Source organism: Phalacrocorax aristotelis, chromosome 13 (assembly GCF_949628215.1).
Source record: "Phalacrocorax aristotelis chromosome 13, bGulAri2.1, whole genome shotgun sequence".
NCBI classification, from domain to species: Eukaryota; Metazoa; Chordata; class Aves; order Suliformes; family Phalacrocoracidae; genus Phalacrocorax; species Phalacrocorax aristotelis.
The window spans coordinates 4,000,252-4,016,901 of NC_134288.1; the positions used below are offsets into that span (position 1 = coordinate 4,000,252).

Sequence of the window (16,650 nt, forward strand, 5' to 3'; positions counted from 1 at the left end):
GAGCTCTGCAGCAGCAGCCAACTTCCCTGCATTCCCTTCGCAGCTGCAGCCTGACCGGCTTTGAAGCGAGCAGACCCATCAGACACACACCAGCTGTCTCTTGCACCTCCAGAGTTACCACAGATTTATTGAGCGATTACTGTGAATTAGTATGTAGGGTCCACCACGCTCCAAGGTTCCTCAGGCTTCCAAGATGGGCTTTGCATGAGCACGTTTGATCTCTTTAGTCAAAAAGGTATATACGCAACTTTACATGCATCCAGGTGATTTTTAAATGTCAGCTTTGCTAAGCAGCACGAAGATACCTGCTGCTTGCAGGCTAACCTTCTCTGAAGCATCCCAAAGCTGCCGCTGTTACTGCTCCGGTGCCTATTTCTCTGCAGGGAAACTCAGAGCCGAGGTGGGCACCGGTTTACAGGTGGTATGAAATCCTGAGACAGCCAAGCCGCTCTGCAGCCCTCTTGCATGAGCAGTGCCAGCGTAAGGGATCCAAACAGGGCTGCAGTCATAAGCTCTTCTTCTCCAAAAGCCAAAAACGCCGAAGTCATTTTGCACAAAGCTTCTTCCTTTCTCTGCCTTGTCGTCTCCTCTGGATGCCATGGGCAGTGCATATCCGCAGCACTGCCCTAGCTTACAAAGCTCTTCCAGGGTGGATGCTCCACCGCGGCACCCCCGTGCTCCCAGCAGGTCTTTTTGGTCCTCAAGAACTTCATTCGACTATGCGCAACACAGAGAAGTAGCAGCAAAGACTATTATCATTTCTCCCACCACCAGGACAGTTGCTCAGTGCTGCTGCTGAGCCTTGTGCTGAATATATCCTTGGCACCGCTGCAGAGCCGTGCCCTCTCCCGCAGCCCCAGCAGGATGCCCAGCACAGGGCGCTATGGGCTGCTGGTGCAAGCCACAGCGCTGGTCCTCGGCCCAAACAGCAACACTGCAGGTCTCAGTGCTCCTCTGAAGACAACCTTTCTGATGCTGGGGCACCTTACAGGAGCATGCTCGAGAGTCCCACCATCCCCATGCTTGTGCCCTAGACTGCATGCAGGTACACCAGAAGGTCCAACAGCTGCTGGAGGCTGACAAGTACATCTCCTTTAACCTCCAGTCCCACTGCAATGCCACCACAGAAGAAAAACGGTGGCCAGGACACCAACACAGCTTTGGCTGGATCTGTACTGCAAAGCATAGCTGCACCCATTCCACTCCATTCCTAGTTTGAGAGATGGCATTTTTTAGCTGAAAGTCAAGTGACACGTGAACACGGCGTCCTGTGCACAGAGATTGGCTGTTGCAGAGCATCTCACAGCCATGCTGCAGTGCAGCAGGAGCATCAGGCCAGTTTCCCCCAGCTAACGAGCCAGCCCGGGCACCTTTTAATTCTGTGGCAATGCAGATTAATTGGACGCTGTGACAGGAATAGATATACATCTATCTTAAGGATTCATCAACCTTATAAAGGTTAATTCACTAGCCCTTCTGCTCCAGAAACAAGTTCTGCCTTCATTTACACCTCTGCAGATTCACCAGCTCAGAGGAGGTTTCAGAGGTGCAACCTGGGCAAATTTTATCAATGACTTCAAACCTTGAGCTAAATCTGAAGGAGGAATGGATTTACCCTAATCCCCTCCAAACATTCATCAGCATCACCTGCCAACTCAGCAGGGTTTAATCTCTTTCTAATCTCCCAAAAACAGTGAAGTGGAGTTGGGAACACAGCAATGGTGGACCCCTCTCTTTTTTTTTTTAAAGTAATTCTGGCTGCCAAATCACATGAAGCAGCACTTGGAAATTCATTAAGATCTTTGCTAATATCCCTTTCCAGGTAAACAACAATTTGCCACTGAGACAGCACGCACACTTCAGAGGAGGGCCCACGCTATTTGGCACAGAAGAAGAGGTACCCATCCAGCAGCTTCTGCAGGAACACAGTATCTCCATGAAGATGCTCCAGGAGCTCAAATCCCATCAGCTGGCCAGCGGTGAGCACGGGGACTGCAAGCTTTGCCCTGGATATGGGCAGTGATGGGGCAGGGATGCAGCAAGCCGCTTCTTGGTGCTAGCACGGAACCACACGCATAGCATCCACCTACGCTGCTGCAAACCCACCAGCAGAAACACACCCCCCGGTGCCAAAAAACAAGCTTTGCTCTGCAGGTACCGCGCTCTGCAAACAGCTTAAATCCCAGCCCTGAGTGACTTACAGGCTGTTTTCATGCCTCCCACTAAAACTACCAGCAACAACGGCGATATTGGCTCAGATGGCTGTGGATGCCGTGACCAGTGGCACCCCACCCCCGGTGGCTGCTGAGCCAAGGGGACCCCCGGCACAACGCGCCTGGCGGCAGCGGAGTCAGCACGGGGGCGAATCCGATCCAGCTCGTTCAGGAGCACCCGGATTAGAGCGTTAGCGTGTGATTCTAGGTTTACATAACACCACCAAACAATTTTGGCAGAAACAATTGGTATTAGCAAGGAAAACGAAGCATCAGGAACAGCCGGCAGAGCAAAGAGACACCTCCCGCAGCAGCCCCCAGGCTAAAAAGAAAATAAATAACAAATGCAACAGAAGCAACACTTGGACAACACGGAGGAAAAGGAGAAACCTCCACAAAGGGAAGTGAAACCCGAATCACAGCTGAGATAAGCAGGGAATTAAGCTTTCTTTTTTCACCTTCCCACCCGCGTTGGACTAAGCTTTCTGCTTTATTAAGGCACTCCAGTCAAGCCTGCGCCACTTAAACACAGCGAAGGGAAAGCGTCTGGCTCAGGGCTCCAAGCTGTGAGGTCTGAGCAGCTCCTGCCGAGCCGCCTCCGGTCCCGGGGATGCTAATTGCAGAGCTCAGCAACACCCGGGCAAAGACCCAAGGCACTGATCACCTTGGCTCACCAGCCCTGCGGAGCCTGGCTCCGTCGCTGCATTGGGCAAAGCACCGACAGCGACAGGCATCGTGCTCGGAAACGTTCAATCACACAAACTTCAACGCTGTAATTTTTAAGCCAATTCAGCCTGGATATTGCTGGGTTAGCAGCATTGGAGGTTGTGTTTATCCCCAAACAAATGTGGCAGAACCCCCAAAGAAGGCTGGATCTCCCCCTTGGCCTCTCCAGTGTCTCCAGCTCTGGCCAAAGGGATGAGGCCACCAGTTTCAGGTGGCCCAGCTCGCCCTTGTCCTGCTGTATGTGCCACGCTGCCGCTGGGAGCAGCTGCGATGCGCACGCCCACGTTCAGAGAGCAGGACGGCAACCATCAGCCCTATTTCGCAGCGTCTGAGGGCGTCTGGCCCCTCAGCGCTCTGGCCTGGGGACCTAGCGACAGGAAGAGCCATAGTAGCTCTTCAGAAACCTCTGGGTCCCGCAGCCTTCCTGCTGTAACTGTGCTAAACAAGGAGGCAGCCTGCTCCTGAGACCGTTTTTCGCCAAGCAGAGGATCCCTTCCGAACCGGCACCGTCCCCACGCTCGCAGCACGATGACAGTGACACGAGCTAAAGCCCCAGATCCAGCAGCACGCCCTTCCTCCCTCTGAGCTACCCAAGATTTCTAACTCTGGGAGCAAATGAGAAACTCCATTTGAGCTTCGGAACATCATAAGACAATTCCACAAGACGAGAGGATGTTGAAATCCATATTTCCCAATTAACTTAGCGCGGTGCCTTCCTGCAGACGGAAAGTGCATCTATGGCTTCACATGCAGCTTGTGGGGGACGGCTCTGGATAGAAAGACTTAACAGGAATCAGACTTGGTCCAAATCAGAAATAAGTTTCCATAATAACCTTGGATTTGCCTGTTATATGAGCATCCTATTTTGATAATGACTATCGCATATTTGCATTTAGATCCTGCCCATATTCCCTGAAATTCAGTGCTCTGGGAGCTTATAGAGGACCCAACAGTTATCACATAGGTCTAGCGTGCAGCACCTCACATTCAGGAAGTCAGTCCTCAGAGCCTATCAACATCAGGATGAAAACAGGCTTTCGGTCCAGCTGGACATAGCAGGAATATTACAAAGAGCCTTAGTGCGACTCCAGCAGAGCCCAGGGCCTCGGAGCGGGGAAGTGGTCTGCGCTGGGTGGCACGGCACTGCCACGCATGGCATGCAAGGGTGGGAGAAGGTGATGATAATTTGGATGAGGCTGCCCTTGCTTCCAGCTCTTCACTAATTTCATCTCAAGCTTGCACACTGTGACCTTTCCAGCCAACAAAATAAATGAAACCCTGCACTCAAATAGGAACGGTAACACATGCAGGGAAGGGATGCCGGAGCCAGCTCTGGAGCCTGCAATCTGGATCCCTGCTCCTGCAGGATGTGTTTCTAAATCTCAGTCAATATCTCATGTTTTCCAATGAATGAGGCATTTCACATTTTATTAATTCTAACTAAAGCCCTTTTTATTACAAACTTCCTATTTAGCATTTGATTGCAGCCATCACCATTGAGACTCTCACTGTATCAGAGCAGAAGATCCATGGCTCACAGTTGATACGAGCTGTATATTGATATTTTTCTCTCCTGCCATCTCAATCCCAGAAGGTGCTATTGGAATTATTTTCAATACACTTCCAGAGGTCCCTTCCAGCCTAAGCTATTTTATGATTTTAAACATGTATTTGTTTCAGTCTTGCTCTCACACAAGTTTGGTACCCTACTTCCACAGGTGACAACATATTGTTATTCCCCCCAGGGTTTGGCCTCCCCCGAAAGAAGGTCACTACATGCCAACCACCTTACTTCAAGGGCTGCAAGTTTATGAAGCCAAAAAGACCATTGCATTAATATTTTTCCCCTTTTCAAAGCCCAACTCTGAAGTGGAAAAACTGATTTAATATAGTTTTCATAAAACCTACACTCTGATCTGATTTAAATCAAACAGTTAAATACTCCACATGTACAGTTTGGCACAGCCACGACAGAACTATCTGGTTTGCAAACAGACGGCCACCCACAATTAATTTGCCACCTTGACACAGAAATGCAGGTTGTCAATTAATTAAAAAACACATGCCACTAGTCTTCAGTTCACAATGACCTGCAATCTTTCCTCGTTGGCAGACTCTTTATCTTAAGGCGGAAACAAACAAACAAACAAAAAAAAATATATATATATATAAAACTACCACCTAATAATGAAAACATGACTCTGGTTTTCTTGGCATCTAATAAATGTTGTTCTCAGCTCTAACAGATTTATCAGGTTTAAAACCACCATGTCGCCAACATCCATCTGGGGTAGAGGAGGCCAGACTGTAATTCCAGTGCAGGTTCCTAAATATACACAGATTGAAGCCTGCGTGACCTCACTGTCTGGCTGCAGGGTTAGATCCATGGCACTTGCTGGAAGGTTTTTCTTCTGCTTTCAAGGGCTGTTTGATCTTCAATCAACAATGCTTATCAGTGGTAAAGTCTGCCAGCCATTCCCAAAAGTTTGGTATTTTTAACAGCACATTCTTCTTCTCCTTCGAATGCCATTTAGAGACAAGATAACACATCAGGGGAAATGTTGCCTCCCTGGGTTTAACACGGACACACAGAGCAGGATCCTATCAGGAGGAACACATATTCCCCAGTGCTCTAACAAGCCCCAGTTTCTCTGGTTTACATTTTCCCCCTCCCGTATTTCTGCTTTTTCTTCTTCAGATGGCATCCAAATGCTTTTTTGCACCCACTACATAAGCTGGGACAAATCAAGATAATTCAGTTAAGGGTTTCCATACAAAGCTTCCTCTGAAGTTTTTGTAAATTTAATTTCCACGCTGTCAAAGTTTCTTTCCTTTTCGCTAAGGACTCCAGGGCATACCGGCCCTCTTCTGACACTGGGGACTAGAAATTCAATTCCCTAAAAATACATCATTCTTCCACACACCAGGCATGCTGCGCTGAGGTGGCTCACCGCATAAAAACCCACTGCTCAAAGAAGCACCCATGAAAAATGAGAAACATGGAACGGGTCTAAACTGGTATTTTTTTGAAAGAGAAAAAAAAATTTACATTTATTTTAGGGTTCAGTAACTGTAAGCGGTGAAACAAAAAGTTTTTTAATTCAGAGCTAGCGGCAGCGCCTGCCAGGGAGACCTGAAGCCCACGAACGCCTCCGTGGGTGCAGCAGCACTGGACTCGGAGAATCCAACCTTCGGCTCCTCACGTCGCCCTCCCGCCGACTGCAGAGCCTCGAAGGTCCCTGGGGCCCTGGCAGCATCCTCCCCGTGGCGTTAAGCAAAGGCGAGGGCAGAGGTGGAATGAAACAGCTCATCACTGACCCAGAGAGCTGCTTTTGGGGGAGAAAGGAGCTCAGCCTGCACACTGCTAGTGACGGGACTGAGGTCCGCCAGCTCCCCACACGGGGAGCAAGCGGCTGCGAGACCAGCACCACGTGCCACCAAGCTGTCCGTAACCACCACCTGCCCCATCTCCTCCGCTATGCAGGGTCATCCCTCACATTAAAATTCTTGTATTTCAGGGTTTTCAAATGGCTTAACAACTTCTAATGAGCCGTACAGCTCTACCACCTTCCCAGGGAGAGGGAGGAGATGCTCAGGGCATAAATGGCTGGGTAAATCAGGCTGGACGGGTGAAACTCTCATAGGTATAAACATGGAGGTTTACATCTCTGGAAAAAGAGAAGCCTTTCGGGGTGCCCTGGGCTCTGCTTGCACCTCTCCAGGTACCTGGGTCTCCTGCAACAGATGCTCAGTGCTCAGGGTGGCTCAAATCTTTCATAAAAATAACCCCCCAAATGCCCGGGGTACCCCGAAACGACCTGCTGCTTCTGGAGACGGAGGCCTAGACCAGCCCTTACTCCTCCCAACCCCGGCCACAGGCGAGTGCAGGCTCCACTCTGCGAGGAGAAGGGGACGAAGAGGAAGACGATGATGGTTTTCTCTAAAGCCGAGAGGAGAGGAGGAGTGCGGCGTGCAGACAGACAGCCGGGGAGCAAGGGGACGGAGCCTCCCTGACAAGTCCAGACGCGAATGGAAACTCTGAGTCATCGGCAGGTTTTGTGGGAAGAAAAACCTGCTAATGTGATCCAGCTAATCCGATATAAAAAAAAAAAGCGCTCCTTGCTGCCGCTGAGGTGGAACAGGATCCACGGGGAACGGGCAGCCCAGTCCGGGGGGGAAATACAACCTGGGTGACAGAGAGGATGGTGGCGCATCACCAGAGGCGAGGGGGGCACGTGCCAGCGTGCCCAGGGCTTGCTCCTCCGTCTTCCCCGAGCACCACGGTGCCGGGGCTGCCCGTCTTGGAGCAGGGGCTGCCCCAGCCCTTCTCCACAGGGCTGGTGGCTTCAGCCGCCTGGAAGCGAAGGGGCGCATCAGGAGTGGGTTGGAGAGGCTCAGGGTGGAGCCACAGCAAGTTTTACCATCCACCCTGCTTGGGAACAGGGCCCCATACTGCTTCCCCCCTCTTCTAGCTCCTGCTGGCTAATGAGATCCTTAGAAACACAGAAAAAAAAATAAATGCACCATGAAAGCAAGAAGCTGGGTCCTTAAACCAACAGAAAAAGAAAGAAAATATCTATATTTTAAACATTGACACAACCCAGCCTCCTGTGTCCAGGCTACAGCTAGAGGTCAAGAAACTGCCTCAGACCAAGAGTCACCCAATTTCTGCAGATAAGGCTCCTCAGAAGCCGCACATGGCGACCAGCCTAAACCAATGCTCAAATGATCTTTCATAACAACAACTACTGGTCCAGGGCCCTAACTGAGCACTTACCTAACGGTTACATTCGCCAGAGAGAAACTGCACGGTCGTCGGGAAGAGATTTAACTGTATCTGCAGAGGTCAACCAATCTATGCAAAAGATCACGGCGGAGGAGGGAGATTCTGTGGCATAATGCAAAGACTTTGCCTGCAGGTGACGCAGCAGCGAATGCCATTTTTCAAAGAAAAAACGGCATCCATCAGAACAAAACCAGCAGAGGAAAACAACAGAAAGAGGGGGGGATGCAGATGATTGAAATATTTAAATCTGGTCACATAAGTGCAAGACCAGGCAATTTAACACTGTTTTCAATCACTTTTTTTTTCAAAAAAAAAAAAAAAAAAAGGTTTGATTAGTGCTTGTTTCAGTAAGTTTTGTTGCAAGGTTTCTCCCCCCGTGCAGCTGAACTGTGCATCCCCAAGAATAAGCTTTAATTACATGAAAATGTGCGTGTGAAATCACGAAGGTGGAACATCAGGGCTCAAACCTCCAATTAGGAGTTAATGGTATCAAAGCTGGAATCACGAGAACACTTTACCCCAACTTTAGAAATGCAGAACAAGATATAAAGAAGAGGCGGAGAAGGTGGTGCGCAAGAGCTTCAGGCAGAAGCCTTGCACTTGCTGGATGGAAAATCGTCAAGGAAAACACATTAGCAGCACAATAACTTATTTTTAATGTAAAGCTGTTAGGAAAACACAATTATATGCTTCATTTATACTGAAAGATATAAGCCAACTTATGGTAAAAGCATTTAGAGCTCCTTTTGTAAAGAAATGGATGAGCACAAAGGTAATAGGGAAAAACTGTGCACCTAGGGGGGATAACGCTCCCCCACCACAGCGCGCTCCTGCTGGGCCGGCCTGCATGCAGCAGCACAGTGGTCCTCACCTCCCGCTCCTTGCGCCCAGCAGCAGAGAGATGCAAGGTGAAGGCAGAATGAAAATGGAGATTTTTCTTCAAATGCTGCAGAAATACCATGACGATGACAACAACCACCAGGAAAAAAAGCCGGCAGCGCCCATTCTGACAACCAGCAAAAGAAGGGCCCTGAAAGAGCTCTGCAAGGGTTACAGGTGCTCTCCCCGCTGCCCCGGCACGAGCAGCGGGCACGTGCTCTGGGAGCTATAGGGCACTCCGGTCTGCTACAAGCAAAATACAATTTATCAGCAGAATGGTTTCTCCATTGTGGATGCACAAACTGATCCCGGTGCCTGTTGCAAGCTCAGAGGTACAGAGCGAGACCAGAGCTGGTCGTGTATTTACCCTGTTATGGCAGTGTAACACGCAATAGGCTTTAGACCACTGATTTAGGGGACAATGTTTATAAGTGATTTGAACCACTGTAAATAAATCAGAGAAATTTGCAAAATTTTCATCCTGAGTTTTGTTCTTTTGAAGCCTCCTTTGCTACCGCGGCTTTCAGGGGTCAGGCCCTTGACAAGGTTATGCAGAAGGGGCCCTAACAAAGACATTGTAATATACAAGCCAGACCAGTCTTCAAAATATCTCAATTGTTCCAAAAACAACCAGATTAAAGCCTTCCCTCTGTGCACACAGAGAGAACAACAATTTCTGTGAATGGACGGACATTCATGATTTAGCTCCCAATTGCTGACTTAAAGCCCAAGGCAAAACGGAGCTTCAAACGCTTTCTGCTGTGCAACCCATCAAAGATCGCTCTGCCGAACGCAGGGTTGTCTCACTGAGTAGCTCAAACACTGTTCAGAGGAAGCCCTTGCCCATATTCAGGGCCTAACAACAAAAAAAAAATTCCACATTTGCAAATCAACAGGAGCTGCCTGCCAAATGAGAATGAAAAGGGCCCCAAATTAAAAATTTGCCTGACTTTGTTCCCCATCCAAAAATCCTCCATCTCCAAAGAAAGATTTATGCTACTTCAAAACAGAGTTGGCTTAGAAAGTAGAAGGGAGAAGAATATATTTTATCTTCCAGAATGGCAAAGCAGTTCTGGAACGATGAAAAAGGGACCGTGTTTATCACTGCAATGTACAATTTATGGTAAAAGTCAAAACAAAACAGAATGTTCCACAGAAATGTATTCGCTACATCGACCCGGGCTCATACCAGCAGCTCAGATCCCATTTCTGAAGGGCTCTTAAAAGAAGAAGAGAGCGTTTGTTGCAGATTAATACTCATCTCATGACTAGTAGATTTTTAATTATCCATAATTTATGATGGCGTATTGGCAAAATAGTTTTTGTCCATTTAGCAGCGTAAAAGGCAAGACGCAGGGTGTGTTTGGAGATGCAAAACCACAGAGCCCTATTAGAAAAATTTGGGACAAGTTTTGATAGTGCTGTTGAATCCTACAGCAATGCTACAGGCTTAACAGAGCTCCCCAGCACGTATCTCCCATTAGCTGCCAGAGGTTCCCTAGGACCACGGGCACTCCCAGCGTCACAGCAGTGTGCTTGCTCTGCAAGGATTAGGTATTCCCAGGCTGGGCCCTCCTCCTCCCCATCAATCACTGCCCTAAGTGGAAATCAAGCATCGTGCTAACCAAGTCTGATCATCGATACCCCAGAAGCAACTAAGAAGAATTTATACTTAAATTTCTTTCTGCAGGAAGAATAGAAAGATGTTAATGCACTCCCCAGAGTTTCCCCTAGGGAGGAGGGAGCAGGATTATGCCTCGTGCATCACAGCACAGCATCACTGCATACACTGCGTGAAAGAGCACGCGGTACCGTGCTCAGGCAGGATTCCTGCTGTACGCCTCCCTTGCAAAAGCAATTTTGCCTGGGCTAAGAATGAAAAACTCCCTCCTGTACTTTGTGGACTCAGATTTTAAGAGCTGGGAAAATCCTTTCGTGCTGGTATATCAGACAGCACATTAAATCATGTTGCTAAAGCTCTGCTAAGAGCAGAACGAGCCCCTGTGTTACTAAACTGCATGCTTCCCCCCCCCCCCCATGGTTTACTTATTGTGAAACACAAATGCAAAGGGACTTCCTAGAGTTTCAGTGGGAAAAATACCCAAGTTTTCATGAAGCAACTGTGGGAATGTGAAAACATCCCACCACAGACCAACAATCCCCTTACGTGGTGCAGAAACGCGTTGCCTTGCCCCCATAACACCATCACGACACCCAGGCAGCAGTGAGACACCGTGAAAGCTCCACTTCCCCAGCAAGGGAGCAGGAGCGGGGGTCTGCAGCGGGTACCAATGTCCCAGGAAAAAACGCCAGAGGGGTAGAAAAAGAGGCTTTAAACCCAGATTTAGAAGAGGAATCCAAAACGGAGGTAGGTGCTCCCTTCAGCAGGGCTCAGGTGGCCACTGACAGAGATGGGTGTCACAGTTTGGAACAAAGGCTCCTTGCAGAGACGGTCCCGCTTTCAGCTGAACCCCCCCAGTCCCCCATGGCCGCTGTGCAGATACAACCTAATGCACAAGCAGCGTTTCTTCTGTGCAGTCCCAGCGACGGAGCAGGTCCTGGATCCGGCCCATGGGAAGGAGGCGAGGGGCTAGCACCCTGGTGTGGGAAATGCTTGCTGCAGTGTGCCCTTAGGGAGGCTTTCAGGTGGCTCCGGGAAGGTGTCACTCCTTATCGCTCCTGCACCTTGGGGTGAGCCCAGTGCAACCCTAAAAATCCTGCCAAGGAGCGTCACTCCTCCAGGCTGTGAGTGGCAGCTCCCAGGGCACCGGGAAGTTTGGGGTTGGCTCCTCTTCCCACGTGCCATGGCAAGCCGCTCCGTACGAGGCCACCCATGATGGCGACTGGTTTACATGGGGAGTCCTCTTCCCCTGCTCCGATGCCACCAGCACGCCCGATGCACAAAAACTCCTCACCAGATGCAGTCAGCAGAGGGGAAGGCTCCTTCTCACGCTGCCTGCCAGGGCACAAGGGACCCCATTCTCCACCCACGGGTGTCCAGCCCCTTGCTCCCCCCCAGTGGCCAGTCCTTTGAGGAAAAACAGGGATGCTCCAGAAGCAGTTAAAGAAAGGGTGCAAACGCCCCGCTTCGGGGGAGGCCTCAGCTGAACGTACGCTCCCATTTCATCACCCCTCTAAACATCCCTTGTCCTTTTAAAAATGGAAATGCCGATACCCAATAGGACCCTCTGTGGCCACAAAGAGAAACTGTGACTTATTGCAGTGCGCAGGCGAGGTCGGAGACCTCATGATAACAATATGATGTTCAGTAAGTGCACAAAACAATTGCATTAACATTTCAGGACGCTTTGGGCTAAAGCGCATCTCCCCAGCACGCTTGCTGGTGAGGGCCGTGCGGGCAGAGCTCTGCCGTGCTCTCAGCAAGTTATTTATACACAGTGACACTGCACGCTCCTTCCTGGCTTCTCTGCCTCCCCCTAAATAAATAAATAAACAAAGAAGCCCTTCAGGAAAAAAAAGCCGAACCTGAACAGAACAAGTCCTTTAAATCAAAGGGCTTTAAAGCTCCTCCATAAACTCAGTGAAGCAGAAGGACAGTGAAGAGCCTGCAAGCACTCCTTGTCCAGGTCCTTCCTAGAGCTGGATTTCATCTGGGATACCTGCATGTGATCATGGAAGAACAACTGATTTTTCCACTCCACCCTACCCTGCTTTGTAGCTCTTTAAAGTAGAAATGTTTTGGGGCAGACACTGTCTTAGCCCAGCTCTGGACTGAGCCACCGGCACCAGACAGGAGCGATGGGGTTGGGACCGGTGTGAGTTTTTGGAGATTCCCAGAGGGTCCCATGCGGCTCCGAGGAAGCAGGTGTGCTCAGACAGCGCTCTCCATAGCAGGCACAAGATAACAGCATGTTGGTGGCAATCCTCAGCCACATGCCACCCCACGCCACCGGAGAACTTCTCCAAAGCAAAGTCTGCAAAGGCGGCAGGCAATACCGCTGCCCGCTCCGCACCGGGCCGCATTGTGTACCGAAGTTACGACCGTTATACCTGCATTCGGTCAGGAAAATAAAGTCAACCGATTTAATCTCTGGCTTTGTTCCAACAGCCTCATCCCACAGACAAATGTGCACCGCTGCGCATAAGCAAATGACATTTGATAACTCGGAAAAGAAGACAAAAAAAAAAAAACAAAAAAAAAAAAAAAAGAGAGCCCTGAATAGCAGAAAAGGGTAAGTCACTTCCTTTCTTCCTCCCGCTGCCTTCAGGTCCTCCGTAGCAGTGACAACAGCAGCATCTGGTGGCAGTGGTCAGTACCTGGGGTGCTCCTCTCCAGTGTCCCATCCACCCTGGCCAGCCCCGAAACGCACCCACTCCTTCTCCCAGGCTGCGCTCGCTGGAGCCCCACGAGAGGCGATTTCCTCCAGCCTCCCTGTCCGCAGCACCGCACGATGGCAAGGATCCACCGATCAATTGCACCGCCTAATCCGGGACTAATCTCAGGGATTCAGGCCACGGATGAGCTGACGACGTGGGGCCTTGTGCGCCCCAAGGCTTGGGCAGGCACTGCCGGGGGGATGCCGGGACCGCGCAGACCCGCTGCGAGGGCCTGCAGCGCTGCCTGCACGACTGCGAGTCCCAGCTCCCACACGAAAAACTAGAAGGCAAACCAAATCATGTTCACATCTAAGAACTCCCTGGTAAAATCAAGTTCCTAAAGCCAGCAGGATTTGGGGGTTGCTGCAGCTCCCAGGGCACACGCTCGCGTGATCCCAGACTTTCAGCTTTTGCACACTTTATCGGCTGACGTTTCAGCCGCATGGATGACCTGCTCCCTGGTGACCCATCCCTCGTTAGTATTTTAAGAGCATATTTAGTATTTTAAGAGTGACGGCAATACTAATAAAACAGTTTGAAACTAGCAGCACCTGAGTACAGAAACAATCAATTTAAGTTGTTTCCTTTCAGCATAATCAGGCATCTCAAAATAAATGAGAACTATTAGGTTTGCTGCAACTTAATAAAAAGAAATAAATAACCCAAATGACAGAGAACAGTTAAATACATATATTGATACATAAAGATTAATTTGCGGCGTCTGGGAAGCCACACAGGTTTCCCTCTGCTTGTTTCTAAAGAATTTGATCCTGAAGTATCACAACAGCGAGATGAGCCGAGGGCATCCTGAGCTGCAGTCCCAATGCAGGACAGCATTTTCTCCCTTTATTAATGTTTTTCAATGCAATTACCCGAATTTGGCCCGGGAGGACACAGCCAGGGTTATGCCTCGGAGCTTATCGCGACAATCCTCCCTCCCTCCGAAGGGCTCTGCTTCCTACGGCTTTGTTGCCGAAACATCAGCGCTATTTACCTACACGCGAGGAAGGCGAGACTCGCAGGGAACCCTGTATCCCTGGCGTACGAAGGCGATACTTGCAGAGAACTCTGTACCCCCGAAGTACAGCATCCATCCCTTTCACTTCGTCTTCTCTCGGATGAAGGAAATTTCCCATGGCACGTCCGGTGCCCTCCAATATCCCCCCGCGGATCCCTCCCTCGTTACAAGAAGAGGGTGTTTTGCCTCGCAGCTGCAGCGAGCGGGGGAAATGTAGGTTCGGGAGCCTTCCTGGCCGTGCTGCGGCTCTGGGGGAACGGAGGCACCCCAAACGCGGGGCTGGGCGCTGCACCTGCCCGGAGCATCAGGGCCGGGGGAGCGCGGGCAGTTGGGTGCCGGAGGCCGGGGGCAGAGCTCGGGAGGTGCCGCGGAGCCCAGCCCGGCGGCTCCGCAGCCTCGCAAAGAAGGTGCAAAACAACCCAGCGAACAACAACGACAAAAGTGCTCGACAACAAGCCCAAGAGCGAACACCCCGCGGACACCGCTTCGGGCCAAACGCTCCCGCACGGAAAACACTCGCTAAACTCCCCCACCACCCACCCACCCCCCGCTCCGAGCGACCCCACGAACAAACAGCCCCAAAGAGCCGCCCTCGCCCCGGAGCGCTTCTCCCCCCGGGCGCCCCGGCGAGCAGCGCCCCGGCCGCGGGCTCCTCCCGGCCCGCACCCCCGCGCCCCCGCCGGCGGGGCCGCACCGCGGCGGCCCGCGGACCCGACGGCTCTCCCCGCACCGCTTCCAGACCACTTTCAAAATTCCCTCCCGCAGGAGCCGGGCGCCGCCGGCACTTTCCTCCCCCCCCCCAACGCCCCCACCCCCCCTACACACTTCACGCCGAGAAGTTGCGGGACGCGCCGAGCGAAGCCGCCCGGGCAGCCCCCGCCGGGCACCGCCGCTCGCTTCCCCCCCCCCCCCCCCCCGCCCCGGTACCTTGTTGCAGTGATAATAATCCAGCGGCCCGAGGCAAGTGGGGTCGGCGCCGGGCAGGGAGCCCACGGCGGTGGGGGCGGAGGGGTAAAACCTAACGTCCATGCCGGGGCTGCGGGCGGCGGCAGGCGGGGGCTCCAGCGGACATGGACCCGGCTGCGGCGGCGGCGGTGCCTCTGGCGCGGGGGGCGGGGAGAGGGCGGGCGGCGGCCCCCGGCCCGCCCCGCTCCGCACCGCACCGCCCCGCGCCGGGGCCGCTATTGTTCGCGGCGGGGCAGGGCGGCTCCCCCCGGCGGCCGGGCACCCCCCTCGCCCCGCTGTGGGTGCTGCGGAACGGCGGGGCGGCGGGGATGGAGCCCGGGGAGGGGAGCGGGACTCCCCCCCCCCCCCCCCCCCGCCACCCCCAGCCCACCCGGGGAGGGAGGGACGGCTGCCACCGCCGCCGGGCACCGGGAGCGACAGCGGTTCCCGCTGCCTGGCCGGGGACCCCCTCACGCCTCCTCTGCCCCCAGCCCTCACCGAAACACCGCCCGCTTCTGCCCTCCTCCCGGCACAGGATGGTGCCAAGCAGCTTTCTCTCCCATGCTGCCCACCCCCTGAAGCAGGGCGATGATCCACCCAAGCCCCCACTCCACCACCCAGACCTCACTTCTCAAAGGCCTGTGTCTCCCCACTCCCTCTCCCACCCGGGAGAGAAAACCCCGTCTCAGCCTCTGCCACTGGTGTTGCCTTCCTGCTCCCCAAGGCATGGAGACCTGCGGCCTCCCGCCACTCCAGGCTGCCGGGCTTTCTGCACCTCCCCATCTTTATAGAGCCCACTGTTGGCGAGTCAGCACCCATCCATGGCCAAGAGCCTCCCTGCCATCCCTCTCTGGCTCCCCATGGACAGGGTCGAGCAGGGCAGGCCGGCACGGAAAGCCATGGTGGTGAAGAAGGATGCTCCGAGGTGGAGAGGCTGAGCCCTGCCCGGCAGCCCTGGGGCGTGTGGGGTGACCCCCTTTCTGCCACGGCACCACGGGGTCCGCGCTCTCCTGCTCCCTTCCGCAACAGACCCCTTAGAAAACCAGCCCAGTGGAAGATAATATTATATATGGAGCGGTTTGCAGTACGTTATTCCATTCCCAGATACATCGAGGTACCACAAGCGATCCGTATGCTCACAGACAGCTAGGACAGGGCTGACACAGTCAGTCTTCTAGCAAATCTCCGATGAAAATGCCCTTTTTTTTTCCCTTAAACATCATGACTATGAAGGAACATTTGGAACATGCAACCTACAGGACTCTCTGTAGCTGAAAAACTGAGCTAAATAAATGCTGAGTTCTTCCACAAGCCCCTTTCATTGCAAGAGCGCGCCCAGCTCCTGCCAACTGCCTGAGGGGGGAGGCGGGCTGGGGTTTCGAGGGAATGCCAGCTCCGGGAATCAAGTGATTATGTAAAAATCGTAGCTCTCATTTAAATTAAAAACAAGCTTTTAGCCCTCATGATGGTGGAAGAAATTGATTTGAGGATAAAAATTGATTTGGGCACAAAAACTACTCTACATTTATTATTCTTTTTCAAACCATATGATTTTTCTGGAGAATCATCATCGATCCTTCTGTGTTTAGCAGCGAAGCAGGTCAGCTTGCGGGAGTTCTCCACGAGGCGAGCTGCTCCGAGGGCTCCCCATCAAAGGCGTTTTAGAGACGTGTAATATTTTGCATTACAACTTTGAAGATCTGCGTTCAACGGATCTGCGCTCTTCCCGATTTGCACACATCCAG

At 52.2% G+C, this 16,650-nt stretch overlaps 1 protein-coding gene across 2 annotated transcripts in view; it reads right to left on the reverse strand.

The window, feature by feature from the left end:
- The window catches only part of TOX2 (TOX high mobility group box family member 2), a 153,085-nt gene extending 137,848 nt beyond the window's left edge, over positions 1-15,237 (reverse strand). The window contains exon 1 of one of the 2 annotated variants that reach the window (XM_075108724.1): positions 14,888-15,237. In XM_075108724.1, coding sequence (XP_074964825.1) covers positions 14,888-14,989 — 102 coding nt within the window. In that variant the 5' untranslated portion in view covers positions 14,990-15,237. The remainder of the gene's footprint in view (positions 1-14,887) is intronic. The other variant, XM_075108723.1, reaches the window with a different exon arrangement.
- Positions 15,238-16,650: the final 1,413 nt, after the last annotated feature.